This window comes from Mytilus trossulus, unplaced genomic scaffold (genome assembly GCF_036588685.1).
Source record: "Mytilus trossulus isolate FHL-02 unplaced genomic scaffold, PNRI_Mtr1.1.1.hap1 h1tg000103l__unscaffolded, whole genome shotgun sequence".
Classification (NCBI taxonomy): Eukaryota; Metazoa; Mollusca; class Bivalvia; order Mytilida; family Mytilidae; genus Mytilus; species Mytilus trossulus.
Window position 1 is genome coordinate 1,774,456 of NW_026963296.1, and position 20,236 is coordinate 1,794,691.

The window sequence follows — 20,236 nt, forward strand, 5'->3', positions numbered from 1 at the left end:
CCGTGATAAATGATGTAAAACTAAACTCCGATGTATATAAAATGAACTTAAATCAAAAATCATTTAAGATTTGGTCTTACAAAGGCCAGAGGCTCCTGACTTCGGACATGCGATAAAATGCGTCGGGGTTAAACATGATTTTTGAGATCTCAACCCTCCCCTTTCAATGTAGAAAAATAAAGCACACATCAATACACACAGTAAAACTCAATCTAAAAGAAGTTTCGAGTCCGATGTCAGACAAGGTAACAAAAGCACCTTTGTTACAACTAAACAAAATAACAATGATACATACATTAACGAAGGACTATTAACAGTTACTGACACCTCAATAAAAGTTCACAAAACTGGTTGCAGGATTATTTCTTCATCATCATATGACAATCATGCACAATCCCTTTCGTTAGGGGTTAAGTATCATACCATCATAAAATTTACGCGAAGAATATAACCCGCATCATGTCAACAACCGGTTTTAGAATAAACTTGTGTTATTTCCGATGCAAAGACCATATAAGTGAATCAATATTAAAGCAAAATATGCCATCTTAAATGACCTGACAAGATTATCGTTACTATATCCCTTCTTAATAATTCTGATTGAAGGTTTTAAATTCTTAGCTTTTGATGTGAACGCCGACATTTTTGTGCTTTGTAAAGAATACTACTATAAAAGATTGAATGTGCAATACTGTAACGTATAAGATGTCTGCTTGTGGATTTGTATTTACGAATGATGTCCTTGTACCGATTATAAAATTTAGTAAAAAAAAGGGCCAAAGATGCCAGAGGTAGAGTCAAACTCATAGATCGAAAATAAACTGACAATGCCATGGCTCGAAATGAAAAATAAAGACAGATAAATAATAGTACACAATACACAACATAGAAAACCAAAGACTAAGCAACACGAAAACCACCAAAAACTGGGGATGATCTCAGGTGCTCCGGAAGGGTTAGCAGATCCTGGTCCACATGTGGCACCCGTCGTGTTCCGCTGGTTATAACAAACCCGGTAAATAGTATAATTCGGTAGGTCACATTCATGAAAAGGGAATGTGATTGTAAGGAACATATTCGATATCATCTGTGAAACGGTTATTCAATAACGGTCAACCAACTCGTGATCGCGTCCGTAAAATTTACAAAGGGATGATTTCAACTTCACCATTTGGAACATGTTAAGTTTGTGATATTGAAAACCCTGGTGTTATAATTTTTCAGGAATACTTATATTTCTTTCGCTAAAATCTTATACGTTGTTACATACACTTTCCGTTAATGATAAAGATATTAAAAAGGTCCAGATTTGAACATGTGGATACGAACACCACCAAAAACTGGGGGTGATCTCAGGTGCTCCGGAAGGGTTAGCAGATCCTGGTCCACATGTGGCACACGTCGTGTTCCGCTGGTTATAACAAACCCGGTAAATAGTCTAACTCGGTAGGTCACATTCATGAAAAGGGAATGTGATTGTAAGGAACATATTTGATATCATCTGTGAAACGGTTATTCAATAACGGTCAACCAACTCGTGATCGCGTCCGTAAAATTTACAAAGGGATGATTTCAACTTCACCATTTGGAACATGTTAAGTTTGTGATATTGAAAACCCTGGTGTTATAATTTTTCAGGAATACTTATATTTCTTTCGCTAAAATCTTATACGTTGTTACATACACTTTCCGTTAATGATAAAGATATTAAAAAGGTCCAGATTTGAACATGTGGATACGAACACCACCAAAAACTGGGGGTGATCTCAGGTGCTCCGGAAAGGTTAGCAGATCCTGGTCCACATGTGGCACACGTCGTGTTCCGCTGGTTATAACAAACCCGGTAAATAGTCTAACTCGGTAGGTCACATTCATGAAAAGGGAATGTGATTGTAAGGAACATATTCGATATCATCTGTGAAACGGTTATTCAATAACGGTCAACCAACTCGTGATCGCGTCCGTAAAATTTACAAAGGGATGATTTCAACTTCACCATTTGGAACATGTTAAGTTTGTGATATTGAAAACCCTGGTGTTATAATTTTTCAGGAATACTTATATTTCTTTCGCTAAAATCTTCCAGACTTGGTCATCTGGATATTGCATCAGACAACCAATGAGAAGGTCCAGACTTGAACATGTGGATATTGTATCAGACAACCAATGAGAAGGTCCAGACTTGAACATGTAGATATTGCATCAGACAATCATTAAAAGATCCAGACTTGAACATGTGGATATTGCATCAGACAGTCAATGAAAAAATACAGACTTGAACATGGGGATATAACATAAAAACACCAATGAAAATGTCCAGACTTGAACATGTGGATATTGCATCAGACAACCAATAAAAAGATCCAGACTTGAACATATGGGTATTGAATTAGACAATCATTAAAAGATCCAGATTTGAACATGTGAATATTGCATCAGACAGTCAATGAAAAAATACAGACTTGAACATGTGGATATAACATAAAAACACCAATGAAAATGTCCAGACTTGAACATGTGGATATTGCATCAGACAACCAATGAAAAAGTCCAGACTTGAACATGTGGATATTGCATCAGACAACCAATAAAAAGATCCAGACTTGAACATGTGGATATTACATCAGACAGCCAATTGAAAGGTCCATACTTGAACATGTGGATATTGTATAAGACAACAAATGGAAAGGTGCATACTTTAACATGTGGATATTGCATCAGACAACCAATGAAAAGATCTAGACTTGAGCATGTGGATATTGTATAAGACAACCAATGCAAAAGTGTAGACTTGAGCATGTGGATATTGTATAAGACAATAAATGAAAAATTGCAGACTTAAACATGTGGATATCGCATCAGACAATCAATGGAAAGGTCCAGACTTGAACATGTGGATATTGTATTAACAACCAATGAAAAGGTCCAGACTTGAACATGTGGATATTGTATAAGACAATCAATGAAAAAGTGTTGACTTGAGCATGTGGATATAGTATAAGACAATCAATAAAAAAGTGCAGACTTGAACATGTGGATATTGCATCAGACAACCAATGAAAAGGTCCAGACTTGAACATGTGGATATTGCATCAGACAATCAATGAACAAGTCTAGGCTTGAACATGTGGCTTACGAACAGACAATCAATGAAAAGGTCCAGACTTGAACATGTGGATATTGCATCAGCTAGACAACCAATGAAAATTTCCAGTCTTGAATATGTGGATATTGAATTAGACAACCATTGAAAGATCCAGACTTGAACATGTGGATATAACATCAGACAACTAATGAAAAGGTCCACACCTGAACATGTGGATATTGCATCAGCTAGACAACCAACGAAAAGGTCCATACTTGAATATGTGGATATTGAATTTGACAACCATTGAAAGATCCAGACTTGAACATGTGGATATTGCATCAGACAACCAACGAAAAGGTCCAGACTTGAACATGTGTATATTGTATAAGACAACCAATGAAAAGACCCAGACTTAAACATGTGGATATTGTTATGAAAAGGTTCAGACTTGAACATGTGGATATTGCATCAGACAACCAACGAAAAGATCCAGACTTGAACATGTGGATATTGCATCAGACAACCAATGAGAAGGTCCAGACTTGAACATGTGGATATTGTATAAGACAACCAATGAAAAGACCCAGACTTAAACATGTGGATATTGTTATGAAAAGGTTCAGACTTGAACATGTGGATATTGCATCAGACAACCAATGAGAAGGTCCAGACTTGAACATGTGGATATTATATAAGACAACCAATGAAAAGACCCAGACTTGAACATGTGGATATTGTATAAGACAACCAATGAAAAGGTCAAGATTTGAACATATGGATATTGCATCAGACAATCAATGAAAAAGTGCAGACTTGAACATGTGTATATTGTATAAGACCTTCAATGAGAAGGTCTAGACTTGAACATGTGGTGGGTTTAACATGCTTTTATCAGATCTTTTTTTGTGTGTTCTTCATTTCTGTATTCTTAATGTTTTTCTGCCTTTTTTCTCTATTCTTGATAAATTTTGCTCATTTTTTTCAATTCATTATTCTGTTCAATCTTTTACCTTTTTTTTCTTCTTTTTTATGATACATTTTTCTGTACTATTGCCCCATTATAATTTTCTCTGTTTCGGTTCTGTAAACCCCATCCAGACATCACATCCATAAATAACAGAGTAACAACATATAGAAACTATGATGACACAAACTAAGTAAGTATTATATCTTACCAAAAAAATCATTGCTTAGATGAGGGCCCTCATGGGGTTTTTGATTATGTGATTACTTGGCCGTTTTTTTAATGATTATTTGATTATTAAGCCAAATATTTCATGATTATTTGATTACCTAAGACTGTATTTTTAGTTTATGATTATTTGATTACTAAAGATAAGCAAATATTTAATGATTATGTGATTATATTGGCAAAAAAATGGTGATTATGTGATTACTAGGACCCCCCCCCCCCATGAGGGGCCTCTTAGATGAAATTAAATAAATCAAGAATCTAAAATTGATACTATATATATAAGCCGGTAGAGCATTGGTTAAGGATAAAAATAAGCTAAAGATATTGATAGGTCATGGAGCTCCTTTTTGAGATATTTGATATTTAAAATATGGCGGGTAAAGGCTGACTCAAGACTTTTACCTTATATTTCCATTGGTATTATTTGGGTCTCCGAGTGAATTCAAAAGAAAGAAAATCAAGAATCTTTTAAAATTTTGGTAAATGACCTTTCATGAGCTATAAAGTCTTATATGAAAAGATAAATGGGTGTTATGGGGCAAAATATTTTACCTTATATCGTATGGAAAAACACAGAGAAGTTAGAATATCTGACACAAATTCCAAAACCTCACCTAAGTACATTCTTAATTTAACTCTTTTTTTATTGACTATAATAGTATGTTCTAGGTTTAGGAAGATTGACCTTTTCTAAAATGTTAAACTCATAACTATACAGTATGGGTTTGATTCATTGTTGAAGGTCGTACAATGAACTCTCTTGGTTAACTTCTACACCATATGGTCTCTGGTGGTGAGTTGTCTCATTGGCCAATATAACAATTCTTCTTATTTTTTTACTAAGTGAATACTTAACAATGTATAAGACAATTATTGAAAAACAAGGGTTTACTCCATATTAAATGTTGTCCTCCTGAGAACATATGAAACCAACAAGGATTAAATCAGATGATCTAGCCACATCCTTTTTGTGAGACAAACTGGGTTAACTAACATGAATGAAAAGTAAAATAGCAAAAATACAGAACTCCAAGACAAAATCAAAACGACAAGTCCCTTAAACATTGGCAAAATCAAAAGCTCTATACATTAAAAGAATGGATAACAACTGTCATTATATTCCTGAAGTGGTACAGGCATTTCATTATGTAGAAAATTGTTGATCAAACTTGGTTGTAAAGCTAGCTAAACCTCTCACTTGTATGAAAGCCGCTTAAAATTTGTATATTGAATATAATGTCATAATTGTTTGTAGTATTGTGATAAAATGATACAGTTAATACAAGTAAGTAGTTTTATTGAAATAAAGGCCAAATATTGGTCTATCTTCATAACAACAAGAACATGTAAAATATGAGCAACAAAATTAATATCACTGATACCAAGGTTGAAGACATATAGAGTTATCTCCCATGATAAAAATATTAAGAGTTATCTCCCATGATAAAAATATTAGAGTTATCTCCCATGATAAATATCTCCTGTTTTATTGAAAACAACAACATTATAATTAAATGTAACATTCCATGTACTGTAAAATTATTGCGATGTTTTTATAATTGCGAAAAATGTGACAGATTTTTTTTCTCTCTCAATATTACAAAAATTAAAATCACGTTTTAGTCTAAAATGACAAAATCGCAATAATAAATGCATGCAATAAATACTTCCCTAATAAAACTGGGAGTTCTTTCCATATCAATATATATATATTTTTGGTTAATTGCTGCAAAATTTTACAAGTCATTTTTAAATAAATATTTTAAAACATTTATAGCCTGTGTATGAGGTTGATACATATAGATTCTTACATTGATACCAGTGGATTATCGGATTTATCCAATCGAGATAGTTAAATTATCAATTTTAAAGTCCGAGCCGCGTGGCGAGGACTTTAAAATTTATAATTTAACTATCGAGATTGGATAAATCCGATAATCCACAAGTAATTATGTAAGAATCTGTTTCTCTAATGATTAAAAAAACATTTTCTTTTTTTGTTAACCAAAAATCCCCTTCGAGTGCCTTTCAAATTGCACGAAGTTGTCAATTTCATTAACACCTGCTATCAAATTTTGATTCATCCAGTTAGCTAAAAAGTTCATGACCCTTTAAATCATCCAATGATCTTTTGAGATCACCAGCAACCACACGTTGATTAAAATTTTTTATACAATGGGTTCGGAAAGGGATAAATTTCGATAGAATTAGAGAAAAGGGTATATCAACCTGAAAGAAATATATCTACTGTACATGTGGATCAAGTATGAGGTAGATATACTTCTAAAGGTCGGTATATCTTCATCAATCATATCCATGTGACACATAGGCTACAATTGTTATATTATAATTGTCAATCTGCCAGAAATAGAGCAGAAACTCATTTTCATGGCTGTTATGAATGCCTGACCTTTGAGATTTCTATATTTAAATATTCAAAAAGAACTGAGCAAAATATCATTTTTCTATCTGCCATTTTAAGTCTATATTTGAAAAAAAACAGTTGAACATGAGACACTTTCCGATCCAATCAAATTAGTTAAAACCTACAAAATAATAATATGACACTTCATAAAAAGTTTGTCTGTAACATATAACACATCGGCAATATTTTTTCTTTTTCATTCAGCTATAAAACCCTTAAATGAATAATGTAAATTCAGAAATTATTGCATGCATTTAGTATTGCGATTTTGTCATTTTAGACTAAAATGCAATTTTAATTTTTTGCAATTTTCAGAAAATCCTATTTGATTCATATAATTTTTTTTGCATTTTTCAAAATTATAAAAACATTGCAGTAATTTCTGACTTTACAGAAGGACCAGGTAAAATGTACAAATTCTTCTATACTACAAATGGTGGCTAGAAGTTGGATTTTCTTAGACAAAACCCTAGCGGCAGCATGTTTTTTTGTAAAAAAAAAAGTTTTAAACTGATAACAATCCTTATGGCATAGGCCTGGATTTCTGTAACATAACTATTTGGGTCTAATGGATTTCTTAAAAATATATTTGACACAAACAATTTAAATCAACAATCAGATAAATATGGCAAGTTATAAACAATCAGTGCGTCTTAAAAACAACAACCGTCTCAGTCTGATCCTCTCTTAGCATTTGTTGACCTCAAATAAAAGTATTTGGCAAATTTATAAAAAAAAAATTTCAACAGCAAAAAATGTGCTTGAGAGTTAGACTTTGTCATTCATCAGAGCCTTGAGGCCTTTAGATACCTAGGATTAAGTCTTTTTATCCAATATGGATAAATAAAATTAAGCTGTTTACTCAGATGCATGTCAATGTTCCCTGCACAAAAACTAAGTCCTTCATTCATAATTAAAAATACTGTAAAAGATAAAAGAAAAAAATCAAAATTTTGATTAAGTAGAACTTTATCAAAGGTACCAGGATTATAATTTAGTACGCCAGACGCACATTTCGTCTGCATAAGACTCATCAGTGACGCTCATATCAAAATATTTATAAAGCCAAACAAGTACGTCATGTTAATCACCATGTGTCAAGTCTCTGAAGATTTGACAAAGTTTCTATAAAAACAACTTTAACCCAACACTGTTTCTAAAAATAATTACAAAAAAAAAAATGCCTGTTAAATAATTATAAGGAAAAATAAAAAGTATTTTAAATATCTTATTTATGGTCATAAGAGGGCTGTCGTCCAAACTTTATAAATTTCCATGAAGGTTTGATAAAGTTTTTGATTAAAAAAATACATTTTCACTATGAGCCTAACTGATGATGACACAGGCAATAGAATGTAGGTTGCTATGTCTTGCTTATGCAACAAATGGTCACATTCAACAATAAAAATTAATGACACCTATTTTACACAAACAAAATAATTCATGAATCAAAGAAGTTTTATAATACTCTTAGACTTTAAAACAATAAATTGCACTTAAGTTTATGCACCATCCAAAACTGAACATAAATCACGAAATCACTGTCAGAGTATAGATGTGGACCTTTTCTTATGGTATTTAGTGTTTTCTTATTTTTACAGACTGGCCAATTCTTTCAACTAACAACACTTTCATTCATAGTTATTGAAGTAGACTGGCTTATTCTTTTAGTTAACAAAATTTAAGAATTGCTTCTAGTTTCAGCTAACAACTTTCATTAACAGTTTTTCAAGATGACGGTAACTTCCAAAAATCCTTCCAGTTTCAGCTTACAACACTTTCAGTTACAGTTATTGAAGAGGACGGGGACTGGCAAAAATCCTTCGAGTTTCAGCTTACAACACTTTTAGTTACAGTTGTTGGCGACGTGGACTTGCTTGTTGGTGTGTCATGTGATTCGTGAACTGCTTCGTGTAGTATAAGTTCTTGTTCAATCAAATTTAAATTGTCTTTATTTTTGGTTTCTGCAAACCATGCTAAATAAGTATTCCAAAATATTGATACTAAATTCACTGCTAAAACTCTGAAATAAAATAATGGGGAAATTATAAGCTGTACAAAACAAATAAACACTAAAGTCAACAACCATTATTCCAAACAATCGAAATTTTAGTAATTTTTATACGACCGCAAATTTTGAAAAATTTTTCGTCATATATTGCTATCACGTTGGTGTCGTCGTCGTCCGAATACTTTTAGTTTTCGCACTCTAACTTTAGTAAAAGTGAATAGAAATCTTTGAAATTTAAACACAAGGTTTATGACCACAAAATGAAGGTTGGTATTGATTTTGGGAGTTTTGGTCCCAACATTTTAGGAATTAGGGGCCAAAAAGGGCCCAAATAAGCATTTTCTTGGTTTTCGCACTATAACTTTAGTTTAAGTAAATAGAAATCTATGAAATTTTGACACAAGGTTTATGACCACAAAAGAAAGGTTGGGATTGATTTTGGGAGTTTTGGTTTCAACAGTTTAGGAATTAGGGGCCAAAAAAGGGCCGAAATAAGCATTATTCTTGGTTTTTGCACAATAACTTTAGTTTAAGTAAATAGAAATCAATGAAATTTAAACACAATGTTTATGACCACAAAAGGAAGATTGGTATTGATTTTGGGAGTGTCGGTCCCAACAGTTTAGGAATAAGGGGCCAAAAAGGGACCCAAATAAGCATTTTTCTTGGTTTTCACACCATAACGTTAGTATAAGTAAATAGAAATCTATGAAATTTAAACACAAGGTTTATGACCATAAAAGGAAGGTTGGTATTGATTTTGGGAGTTTTGGTCCCAACAGTTTAGGAAAAAGGGGCCCAAAGGGTCCAAAATTAAACTTTGTTTGATTTCATCAAAATTGAATAATTGGGGTTCTTTGATATGCCGAATCTAACTGTGTATGTAGATTCTTAACTTTTGGTCATGTTTTCAAATTGGTCTACATTAAGGTCCAAAGGGTCCAAAATTAAACTTAGTTTGATTTTGACAAAAAATGAATCGGTTGGGTTCTTTGATATGTTGAATCTAAAAATGTACTTAGATTCTTGATTATTGGCCCAGTTTTCAAGTTGGTCCAAATCTGGGTCCAAAATTAAACTTTATTTGATTTCATCAAAAATTGAATAAATGGGGTTCTTTGATATGCCAAATCTAACTGTGTATGTAGATTCTTCATCTTTGGTCCCGTTTTCAAATTGGCCTACATTAAGGTCCAAAGGGTCCAAAATTAAACTAAGTTTGATTTTAACAAAAATTAAATTCTTGGGCCTCATTGATATGCTGAATCTAAACATGTACTTAGATTTTTGATTATTGGCCCAGTTTTCAAGTTGGTCCAAATCAGGATCTAAAATTATTATATTAAGTATTGTGCAATAGCAAGTCTTTTCAATTGCACAGTATTGTGCAATGGCAAGAAATATCTAATTTCACAATATTGTGAAATAGCCATTTTTTTTTTAATTAGAGTTATCTTTCTTTGTCCAGAATAGTAAGCAAGAAATATCTTATTGCAAGATTTTTTTTTAATTGGAGTTATCTTTCTTAGTTCAGAATCAACTTAAATCTTTGTTATATACAATATACAATGTATATTCACTTTTTACTACCAACTGATAAATTTAAATAATCTTTACCATTCAGTGATAACAAGCAGTTTTTTTACATCTTAATATTTCATGATGTATTTAAGTGAGTAGTTATTGTTGCAATCTCCATAAGAATATTTTAATTGAGATTAGTTTTGGAATAAGGGAAAGGGGGATGTGATTAAAAAATTGGGTTCAATTTTTCTCATTTGAAATTTCATAAATAAAAAGATATTTTCTTCAAACATTTTTTTGAGAGGATTAATATTCAACAGCATAGTGAATTGCTCTAAGAGAAAACAAAAATTTTAAGTTCATTAGAACACATTCATTCTGTGTCAGAAACCTATGCTGTGTCAACTATTAAATCACAATCCAAATTTAGAGCTGAATCCAGCTTGAATGTTGTGTCCATACTTGCCCCAACCGTTCAGGGTTCAACCTCTGCGGTCGTATAAAGCTACGCCCTGCGGAGCATCTGGTTGTAATTTAGTCTACTTTTATTTTGTAAATTTTGTAATTTAGTCTACTTTTATTTTGTAAATTTTGTAATTTGGTTATTTTTTTTTGTAATTCTTATACATCAGTCAGGTTTTCACTTTCTTTTTTGTAATTCATGTTATTCCATCTGAACCGAAAACATTTTTTGAATTTTACATTAGAATTTTTAATCACACCATAAATTCTGTTTGAGAAATCCTTAGAATTTATTTCCTGCCAAACAATTACATATCTCAAAACAAGCGATTTTTTTGCAACAGTAATATGTAGTCTTACTAGATTAACATCTACAATTTAATTTATATTTCAATTTTTTTTAATCTTTTTAAAAATCCTTGGGAAGTTTTATAACGTTTAAACCCTCTGCATTTGTATGCATCTGTCCTTAGTCGAGAGCCTGTGGTTCAGTGGTTGTCGTTTGTTGCTGTGGTTCATAAGTGTTTCTCAGTTTTTTTTATATAGATTAGACTGTTTTTATGTTTAAATTGTTCATGCTAGTCATTATGGGGCCTTTAAAGGTTACTGTTCAGTGGATCCAAGGCTTCTGTCTCATTGGCACTCATAACAGATCCTCTTATTTCTATTAATAGTGTAAATAGAATAATAAAATGGTTGTACCTGCCCAATATTTTAAATGTAAGAGGACAATAACCTTACAATTAAATTGTTATGGCCTTCATATGCTTACCTGTGTTGTAAAGGCACAAACATAAAGTTACAAATCTGGACTGCTGGCCACACCTGAAAAATAGAACAATTGGTCAAAGGGACATAACTTTTATATCTGAAAAATATAACAATAGGTCAAAGGAACAAATGTCTAAATCTGCCACATTCTATGTGTGCCTGTCCCAAGTCAGTAGCCTGTAGTTTAGTGGTTGTCCTTCATTCATGTCTGCCTGTCATATTTGTTTCCATTAATTGTTTTTTTTTTATAAATTGAAGGCCATTAGTTTTCTCAATTGATTTTTTCTTAATTTTCATGTTGGGGCCTTTTTATTTATTATAGCCAACTATACAAATGTTTTTTCTTTTAAATTGGTATAATTGCTTACATCCACTTTGTTTTAACTTTGATGGATAGTTACCTCATTTCTGAAAAAAAGTTGGTCAAAGGGACATAACTGAATTACATATTCACAGTTTATTTTATTTTTTTCATTTGATTTGACGTAAAACAGTATAATTTACAGTAATTGAAATTAAAATGTTACCACTCATTTGTTTATATCACCTGGTTTGTGTCAGCTATAAACTTAAATTTATGTTATCTTTTTCTTAAGTGTTAAGGATGTTATTCATGTACTTAGGAGAAACTAGATATCATTGAGATGGGAGCCATCTCTGTGGGCCCGGCTGTCGATAACGTGGGGTAAATAAGTTGTATGGATAATCTGATATGAAGCATTATTTGAAGTTATTACATAGTCTCACGTGTGATTTTAATCTAAGATTTTAAGTTAAAACTGATAAATATTCTCAACTTACTTTCATAGTATAATAGTGATATGACTGCATGATGTGAACTCATTGTTGACTACTCTAAGGTGACTTCTGGATATATGGATTGATATTTGAACAAAATGTTTAAAGGTGCTGCTCAAATGATATTTGTCACATATTTTTAGAATTATGCCTTCAATATATTATGACCCACCAAGTATAAAGTATGAAATATTTACGGTTCTCGAGAGGTAGAGCGGACACAATTTGTTAAGAACAACGAACGGATGGACAGACCGACAGACTGACCTTTGACCTAGGATGCATACATTATGACACATTCTCTGGTGTTGGTTAATATATATGTTAAGTTGAAAATGTTTGTCCGGTATAAAGTATGAAATAATAACAGCTGTCCTCTCAAAATATAGTGTGGATCAAATTTGTTAGCGATGGACAGACCAACAGACAGACAGACCTTTGACCTAGGAAGTGGTACATACATCATGACACACCCTCTGGTGTTGGTTAAAATGGAGGTCAAGTATACAGTGATATTGTTGGCTTTTTTCAAAACTACCTCTACCCTTTTTTATTGGGAAAATATGTGTCATTTTTATCAAATTAGGAAATTTAAAATAAACCACAAATTTGACTGAAACTTCAATTTACAGACCCCCTTTCAAGAGTCAACCCCTGCTTTGAAATAAGACCCTTTTTGTAAGTGATTATACATAAATAGACCCTCAAATCTGCACTTATAGTCATTTTGGGTATGAAATTTTTTTAAATGAGTGTTTTTCAGTTTGTATTCATGCACAATTACTACTGAGACTGCACTGTTTGGGAAAAAAGTTGTCTTTTTGGGAATAATTTTAAGCCATTTTTTTTTTTCAAATTGGGATTCTTCTCCAGGGGAAAAAGCCTTTATTCTCCACTTATTTAAGGCAAACAATATCACTGAGTATAATATTTAAAATCATAACGGTTCTCAAGATATAGAGCGGACACAATCTTCACAACAGGACACGGGGTTGTCAACTGAAACCAAAGTTTTTTTTATGTTGACCTTTGACCTAGGAAGTTGTACATACATCATGACACACCCTCTGGTGGTGGTTAAAATGGATGTCAAGTATGAACTTTGAAATCATAACAGTTATCTAGATATGGAGCGGACACGATCTTCACCACAGGACACAGGGTTGTCAACTGAAACCAAAGTTTTTGACCTTGACCTTTGACCTAGGAAGTTGTACATACATCATGACACACCCTCTGGTGTTGGTTAAAATGGATGTCAAGTATAAACTTTGAAATCATAACGGTTCTCAAGATATAGAGCGGACACTCAAGTGTTACGGACGGACAGACGGACGGACAGACTGATCACTATAGGGCGACCCGCCTTAGGCGGGGCCCTAATTAAAAAAATTCTAAATCATGGATCACACACTAATGTAAACCAACTAATTTTTGCACACAAATATGTTAAATTTGTTCTTTCTTATTTAACGAAATCAAGTAATTTTGCAAATTATGAAATTTTATCGCTGTGAAGTGGGCTTGAATGCCCCAAATGCGATAATACAGTTTCTGGAAAAATAAGTTGGTTTACCGTAATTCATGGATCACAAACTAAAAAACATGGATAACACACTACATCATGGGTTACAACTATTGTTTTAATTGACATTGATATAACCTTAAGGTGGTACATAACACTACAGGGAGATAACTCTGTAAAATCAGCGTAACGTTTTAATTATGTTGTATTGTTGGAGGAATATTAAGCTTCTCAATGATCAAATTAGTGTTTGTCAAACCAGTGTAATTTTTCTGATAAATTGGTTGGTTCAAATTTATGGAAATTTTTATATTTTTGTCAAAGGGTCAAAGTAAATCATTTGTCAAAATTTTATGAAAATTAAACGAGCCAAATAAATTTCAGTGAATGTGTTGGGTACCACCTTAAAATCAAGTATTTACAATATTAACTCACCTTATAATTTGCTTTCATTACTGGTATAAAATCCTGAAATAAACAAAATGGTGAAATGATTACAAAAATAAAAGCACAATATTTCAAACTCTTACTATGATTATATGTTCAAAGTATTCAAAAGATAGAAACAGTTGGAACTGGTTTCTGATCTCAAATATTAGAAAGGAAAAGATGGAAAACAAGCATTTTCAACTCCTAATTTTTGATGATGGTAATTTTCCTTGAAAATATTGCACGCTTTAAATTAAACATTTCAATAATATAAAAAAAGGTTTTACTGGTGGCAAAAATGCAGTGTGAACAAAACACCATTGCAGACTTTACAAAGCAGATTACAGTATAAATAATATTTGTTACCTTTTTAACTTGATTTTTGAACTCATCCACTGTTTCCCCTCTCAAAAATCCCATAGTTCCAAGAAAAAATGGCAAGAACACTGGAGCGAACAACCCCTGTAAGTATTAATAAAGAATTAAATATTTTACTGCAAAAACTTAACAAAAGATAAATCTTTATAGAAAACCTAAAATATTTGCATGAGAAAAAAGCATGTCATTATGGTCAATGATGGTCATGGTATATAAAAAAAATATAAAAATAGGCGGAGCTTAATTTGTTAGTCACCAATATGTAACTGTAAAAGTTTTTTTTTCTCTTGCCAAATATTTTGCCAATATCTGTTTTTGATAAGGCAAAACAAAACAGTATGCATGTTTACTGTCACATGCTGGAAAAAAACAGGGTAGGTAGGCAGATATTTTTTTTTACATTGAGTCTATGGGAGCAACATTGTTACTTTAACAGTGCTTAATCAAAAATGACAAAAAAACAAACTTTAGGGTAGGTAGAGGTACAGTAAACACACATACTTTATTTTGGCCTAAGGATTGAATTTTTGCCTAGTAATATCATAATAATTTTTCACAGACTAAACTTTTACATAAAGTAAATGATCAGTTAGGATTTTTCATGATTTTCACAATTTTTTTTATCATATTGTTGTACATGTTGTAAATACATGAAAAACAAATACTTTGAAAGATCATGCTCTGATAAAACAGGTAGTGGCAAATCTTGATGAAAATGTCAAGCTGTGAATTCATTCTAATTCATTAGATACCAATTTTCATAGTTTGCCTGGATATAGCTTTAGGAAGTTAACCGTTCAAGGAGGCAAACATTTTCTCAATTTCTCAAATCTTGAATTTAGACTTTGGCAAATCAAATATTCATTAAAAATGCAAGTTTTTCTTTAAGACACCAAAATTTTGTTCCCTTGAAAATAAATAAATTCTAACAAAGCAAGTTTAGAAACTATTCAAAAAGGTAAAAGTAAATGACATTTTTCATGCATTTGCATATCAGAGATTATGTTTTTAAATCGCTGAAAAGAAGATACAAAAGTAGTTAATCATGAACATTGATGAATGAAAACAAGTCAGATGTATCCATTAGATTTATGTGTACTAATAGTACCCTCATATAACAGGAAAATGATCTAAACATTGTTAATCTTTAGTTAAAGGGAGTTTACACATTAATTTCCCAAGGTAAAATTAAAATTTTTAGTGATTTTAAGAGATATTGTAAATTGAGCAAAGTTCTTAGAAAATTTTAAAAACAAGAGTGCACATGCTGAAATGTCTCTCCTTTTATACTAATCATTAATATTATGTTGATAGTCGTAAATATAAAGCTTTACTTTAACAGCCACCCCCTCCCCGTGCCAGATCACTCTCCCTATGTTGAGATTTCTGCAACAAAAGTCGCAGGCTCCAAAAAAATCAAACGTAAGACAAAAAATATTGAAATTTATTAACTTTGCAATTTTGTAATCTGTTTATTTCACCAGAAAAGTTCTATCTTATTTCTCATATATATTGCGACTGATATGAACGAAAACCCAAAACTATCATGACTATGATTTGTATGTACATGTACAATTACTAATGGTGAATGTTCAACACAACCAATACCTGGAATTATAACAGAGCTCTCGTCTCTAACCAAATTGTAGCCTGAAAATGCTCTTGGAATGGCATGGCTGGAAAATAAGCAGTGGTGGTGTTTTTATTTTGAAACCTGGTATATTTCTATCAGTAAATTTAAACCCACACTTTAGGTAACCTTTAACCTTTTGAATTTATTAGATTTTATTTTTTTATTGGGTTTCTGTGTCATAAATGTTCATATCACAATAAAACTATTCATAATTCTTAAAAATAAAAAAAAATCAATAAAACTCTTAAAATTATAGTAAGAGGGGCTAAAATTGATTGATTATGAATATCAACTGATTAAAATATTGAACCCATTATAAATAAACAGAAGAATGGTTAAAAAAAACAACCAAGGAAAATTATTAAAATCATGGATTTTCACTGTTAACCATGTTAACTAGAAAAGTTCTAGTGAATAAATATATATGTCAAACTTTGATTCTCGAATACTAGAGACGTCAACAAAGTTGTAATATTATGAAAAATAAATTGGTGCGAGTAATGGGTAAGTGATAAAAAGTATCTACTAATAAAATTAAATTGATTTAAAGTGATAAAGGTGGTTTGAATCCCATACAACATTTACTGCTATCAGAATTTCAATTGTAATCATTATTCAAATACATCTAAACAATTCTAAATTAGTCTTTAAAATCATGGTTCTTGTATTTTTCAAACAAAAATTCTTGGCATTCTATAGAAATTATGTAATATCAGTTCCAAAGAAGTTTTTCTAAACTCAATTTTTATAATATAAATGATCTCCCTTTGAAATAAGTATGCTGTTTAATAGATGAGAAACAGTTCATCAAAACATACTAAATCACAGAAATTTTAAACATTCACATCCATCATAGACTTCTGCCAGGCTATTTTTCTTACTTCAGGGAAAACAAAAGAAAATAAGTTCAAAATAGAAAATAAAATAAAATATAATTTATTTTTTTATTTTTGTCTTATGTTGACAGAAGAGGGTGCCTTATACAATACAAATGACAAAAATATCAAAATGGCATCCATTGATATAATTTTTCTTCACAATGTTAACAATGAATCCACAGTATGAAACAATTATTTCTTAATTCAAATTAAGGAAAAAGTGCAGGTTTGCAAAAATGTAAATTTTAATAGCATTTTTGTATAAAACATAATCTGATTTATCAGGGGAGGTAATCCAATAAGTACAGGTATATATGTGCTTTTATTAAATAATGTTCATGAATTGTGTATATCTTTACCTGATCAGCAATAACCATTTTCACTGGAGCATATTTTGTACCTCTAAATACTTTATCTAAAGTTTTATACCATACTCTAAAAATTGGACCCTGAAAAATGAAAAAATACAATTTGCATTAAATCTGAAAAAAAATAATGACAATTTTTAATTGATAAAAGCATCACAAGTAAAATCTAAATAGCAATAGTCAACTTATTTGGGAAAAAAATCACAAAGTAAGTTGTCTTTCTGGACTCTTTTTTAGGGAAACTTTCAGTTTTGTATGCAATTTAGTGATAAATCTATGATAGCTATTTTTGATAAATTTATTCACAAACATTTTACAATCAAGTCTATCCAGAGCTGAACATATTGTATAGACCTTTCACTATCGTGGCTATAGGTAAAAATTGTATGTTGACCTTGAATAGTTTCTGATTTTTTATCATTGTTGAACTGCTGTCTCCTTAATGAACATGGTGTGTTTAAACATTTGTCTTTTTTGATATGTGTGTAATTTTCAGACATCCAATTAGTCTATAATCATCCTGATTTTTAAATATCTCACATACTAGAAATCTAGTCTAAAATGTAAAATGAGTGTCTATGGGTAAAACAGAACTGTTTTAACTAAAATGTCCTACAATTCTCATTTGAACATATCTTTAATCTTGTATTTATTATGCATTTTTTTTTAATTTTGTTCAATAATTATCTCCCTTTGAACACAACTGGCAGTCAGTTATTTAACATTCACATGGGTAGAAAAAAAGCTTCAGTGTTTTTTTCAAGAAATTTTATGCCTTGTGGAGTCTCACTGCATTAATTAAGCCTCATTGTTTAAAATATAAATATCCTGCTGTGGCCTATAACTGTTAATTTCTGTGTCATTTGGTGTTTTGTGGAAAGTTGTCTCATTGGATATCATACATGTACCACATCTTCCTTTTTTATATTTACCATATGTCAGTATGTTAGTTATACTTACACCTATAAATAGACCAAATCCTAGAAATCTGCCTGTTCGATGGAAATCATAATTACGTGTCCTTTCTATAACTAACTGACATATACAATCACCTGTGGCCATTAACGTTCCTGAAAATACAAATAAAAACATTCTACAATAATATCATAATACCATGAATTACAATCAAATTAGAGGCAGACTTTAGCCCTGATTACTTGCTGGTGTTATCTTGTAGTTCAATTGCTATTATGTACTGTGAAATCTGTAATTTTCGCTTTTATTGCAAAAATTGCAATGTGAAAATTTATAATTTTATACATCATGTACATATCACCTTAAAATTTGATAGCAATATTAAGTTATTTCTATGCCGCTTTTTCTGAAATTGCAATAAATTATCATTTCATGTCTTGCATGGGAGAAGATTTGGTACCATTAAAACGTTTAATCCCGCTGCAATTGTTTGCGCCTGTCCTAAGTCAGCAATCTGATGTTCAGTGGTTGTTGTCTGTTTATGTGGTTTGTAAGTGTTTCTCGTTTTTTATATAGAGTATAGACATTGGTTTTCTGAGGGTTGAATGGTTTTACACTAGTAATTTGAGGTCCCTTTAAAGCTTACTGTTCGGTGTGAGCCTAGGCTCCATGTTGAAGACCGTACCTTGAATTAAAATAGTTTCATTTTATAAATTGTGACTTGGATGGAGAGTTGTCTCATTGGCACTCATACCACATCTTCTTATATCTATTTAAGGAATTCCATTGTTGAACAATTTTATTTATAAATGTGCACAAAGATTTCAGAAGAAATTGTCATTGTTTTTCTACTTATAGCTAGATTAAGTTTAATATAAAGTTGTAAAAGATAATTACCATAAAAATATTGTTTTCAGAAGGTGTACGTAATACATAGATGCCAACCCCCTTTTGACCCATTCAGTAACAAACCATCAAATTTTCCGTATTTTTGAAATGTTTTCAGTAATCACTCAAAAACGTGCATTTACCAATAAAAAATACTGACAAGTGATTGCAAAGTGATGTGCATTTAATAATTAACATGTTTCATTAAACATGTTATCTGTAGTATGTATTCTATTCATTAATTGTTCAGATGTTCTCGACTCGTACATTTTCATTTTGTCAAGGAGAAGTAGAGGAAGGGGGAAAGTTACTAAAAAAATGCAAGTTTGCCTCTTTGAAAGTCAGTTAGTTACCCAACAATAGGTCCATAACTCCTGAGAAATCGGAAGCCTTACATTGGCGTTTATTAAATACTGGACCAAGACGGGAAAGCAATGATAAAGTTCCATGTTTTACACAATTGAACAGCGAAGATTGGAAATCCGTAACTATTCGACTTTGACCGTAAAAGCGTAGTGTTGATCGCAAAATCGGGAAAAATACGGGAAAATCGTAATGGTTGGCATCTATGCGTAATAATGCATTTATATTCAATTTATTTTCTTTTGTCAAAAAATATTATATATATATATATATATATTTTGAGAGCCCAGGTGGTCGTGTGGTCTAGCGGGACGGCTGCAGTGCAGGCGATTTGGTGTCACGATATCACAGTAGCATGGGTTCGAATCCCGGCGAGGGAAGAACCAAAAATTTGCGAAAGCAAATTTACAGATCTAACATTGTTGGGTTGATGTTTAGACGAGTTGTATATATAACCCTCGCTGGGATTCGAACATATATATATATACAACTCAACCCAACAATGTTAGATCTGTAAATTTGCTTTCGCAAATGTTCCAATCCCGGCGAGGGAAGAACCAAAAATTTGCGAAAGCAAATTTACAG

At 31.6% G+C, this 20,236-nt stretch overlaps 1 protein-coding gene across 1 annotated transcript in view; it reads right to left on the reverse strand.

Annotated features, from left to right (window-relative positions):
* Positions 1–5,563: 5,563 nt before the first annotated feature.
* LOC134699998 (protein Mpv17-like) overlaps positions 5,564–20,236 on the reverse strand; it is a 29,127-nt gene continuing 14,454 nt past the window's right edge. Inside the window, exons 2-7 of the mRNA XM_063561399.1 lie at positions 18,446–18,555; positions 17,477–17,566; positions 14,595–14,690; positions 14,235–14,267; positions 11,478–11,530; positions 5,564–8,731 (exon numbers count right to left, since the gene is read on the reverse strand). Of these exons, the coding sequence (XP_063417469.1) occupies positions 8,539–8,731; positions 11,478–11,530; positions 14,235–14,267; positions 14,595–14,690; positions 17,477–17,566; positions 18,446–18,555 (575 nt within the window). The 3' untranslated portion in view covers positions 5,564–8,538. The remainder of the gene's footprint in view (positions 8,732–11,477; positions 11,531–14,234; positions 14,268–14,594; positions 14,691–17,476; positions 17,567–18,445; positions 18,556–20,236) is intronic.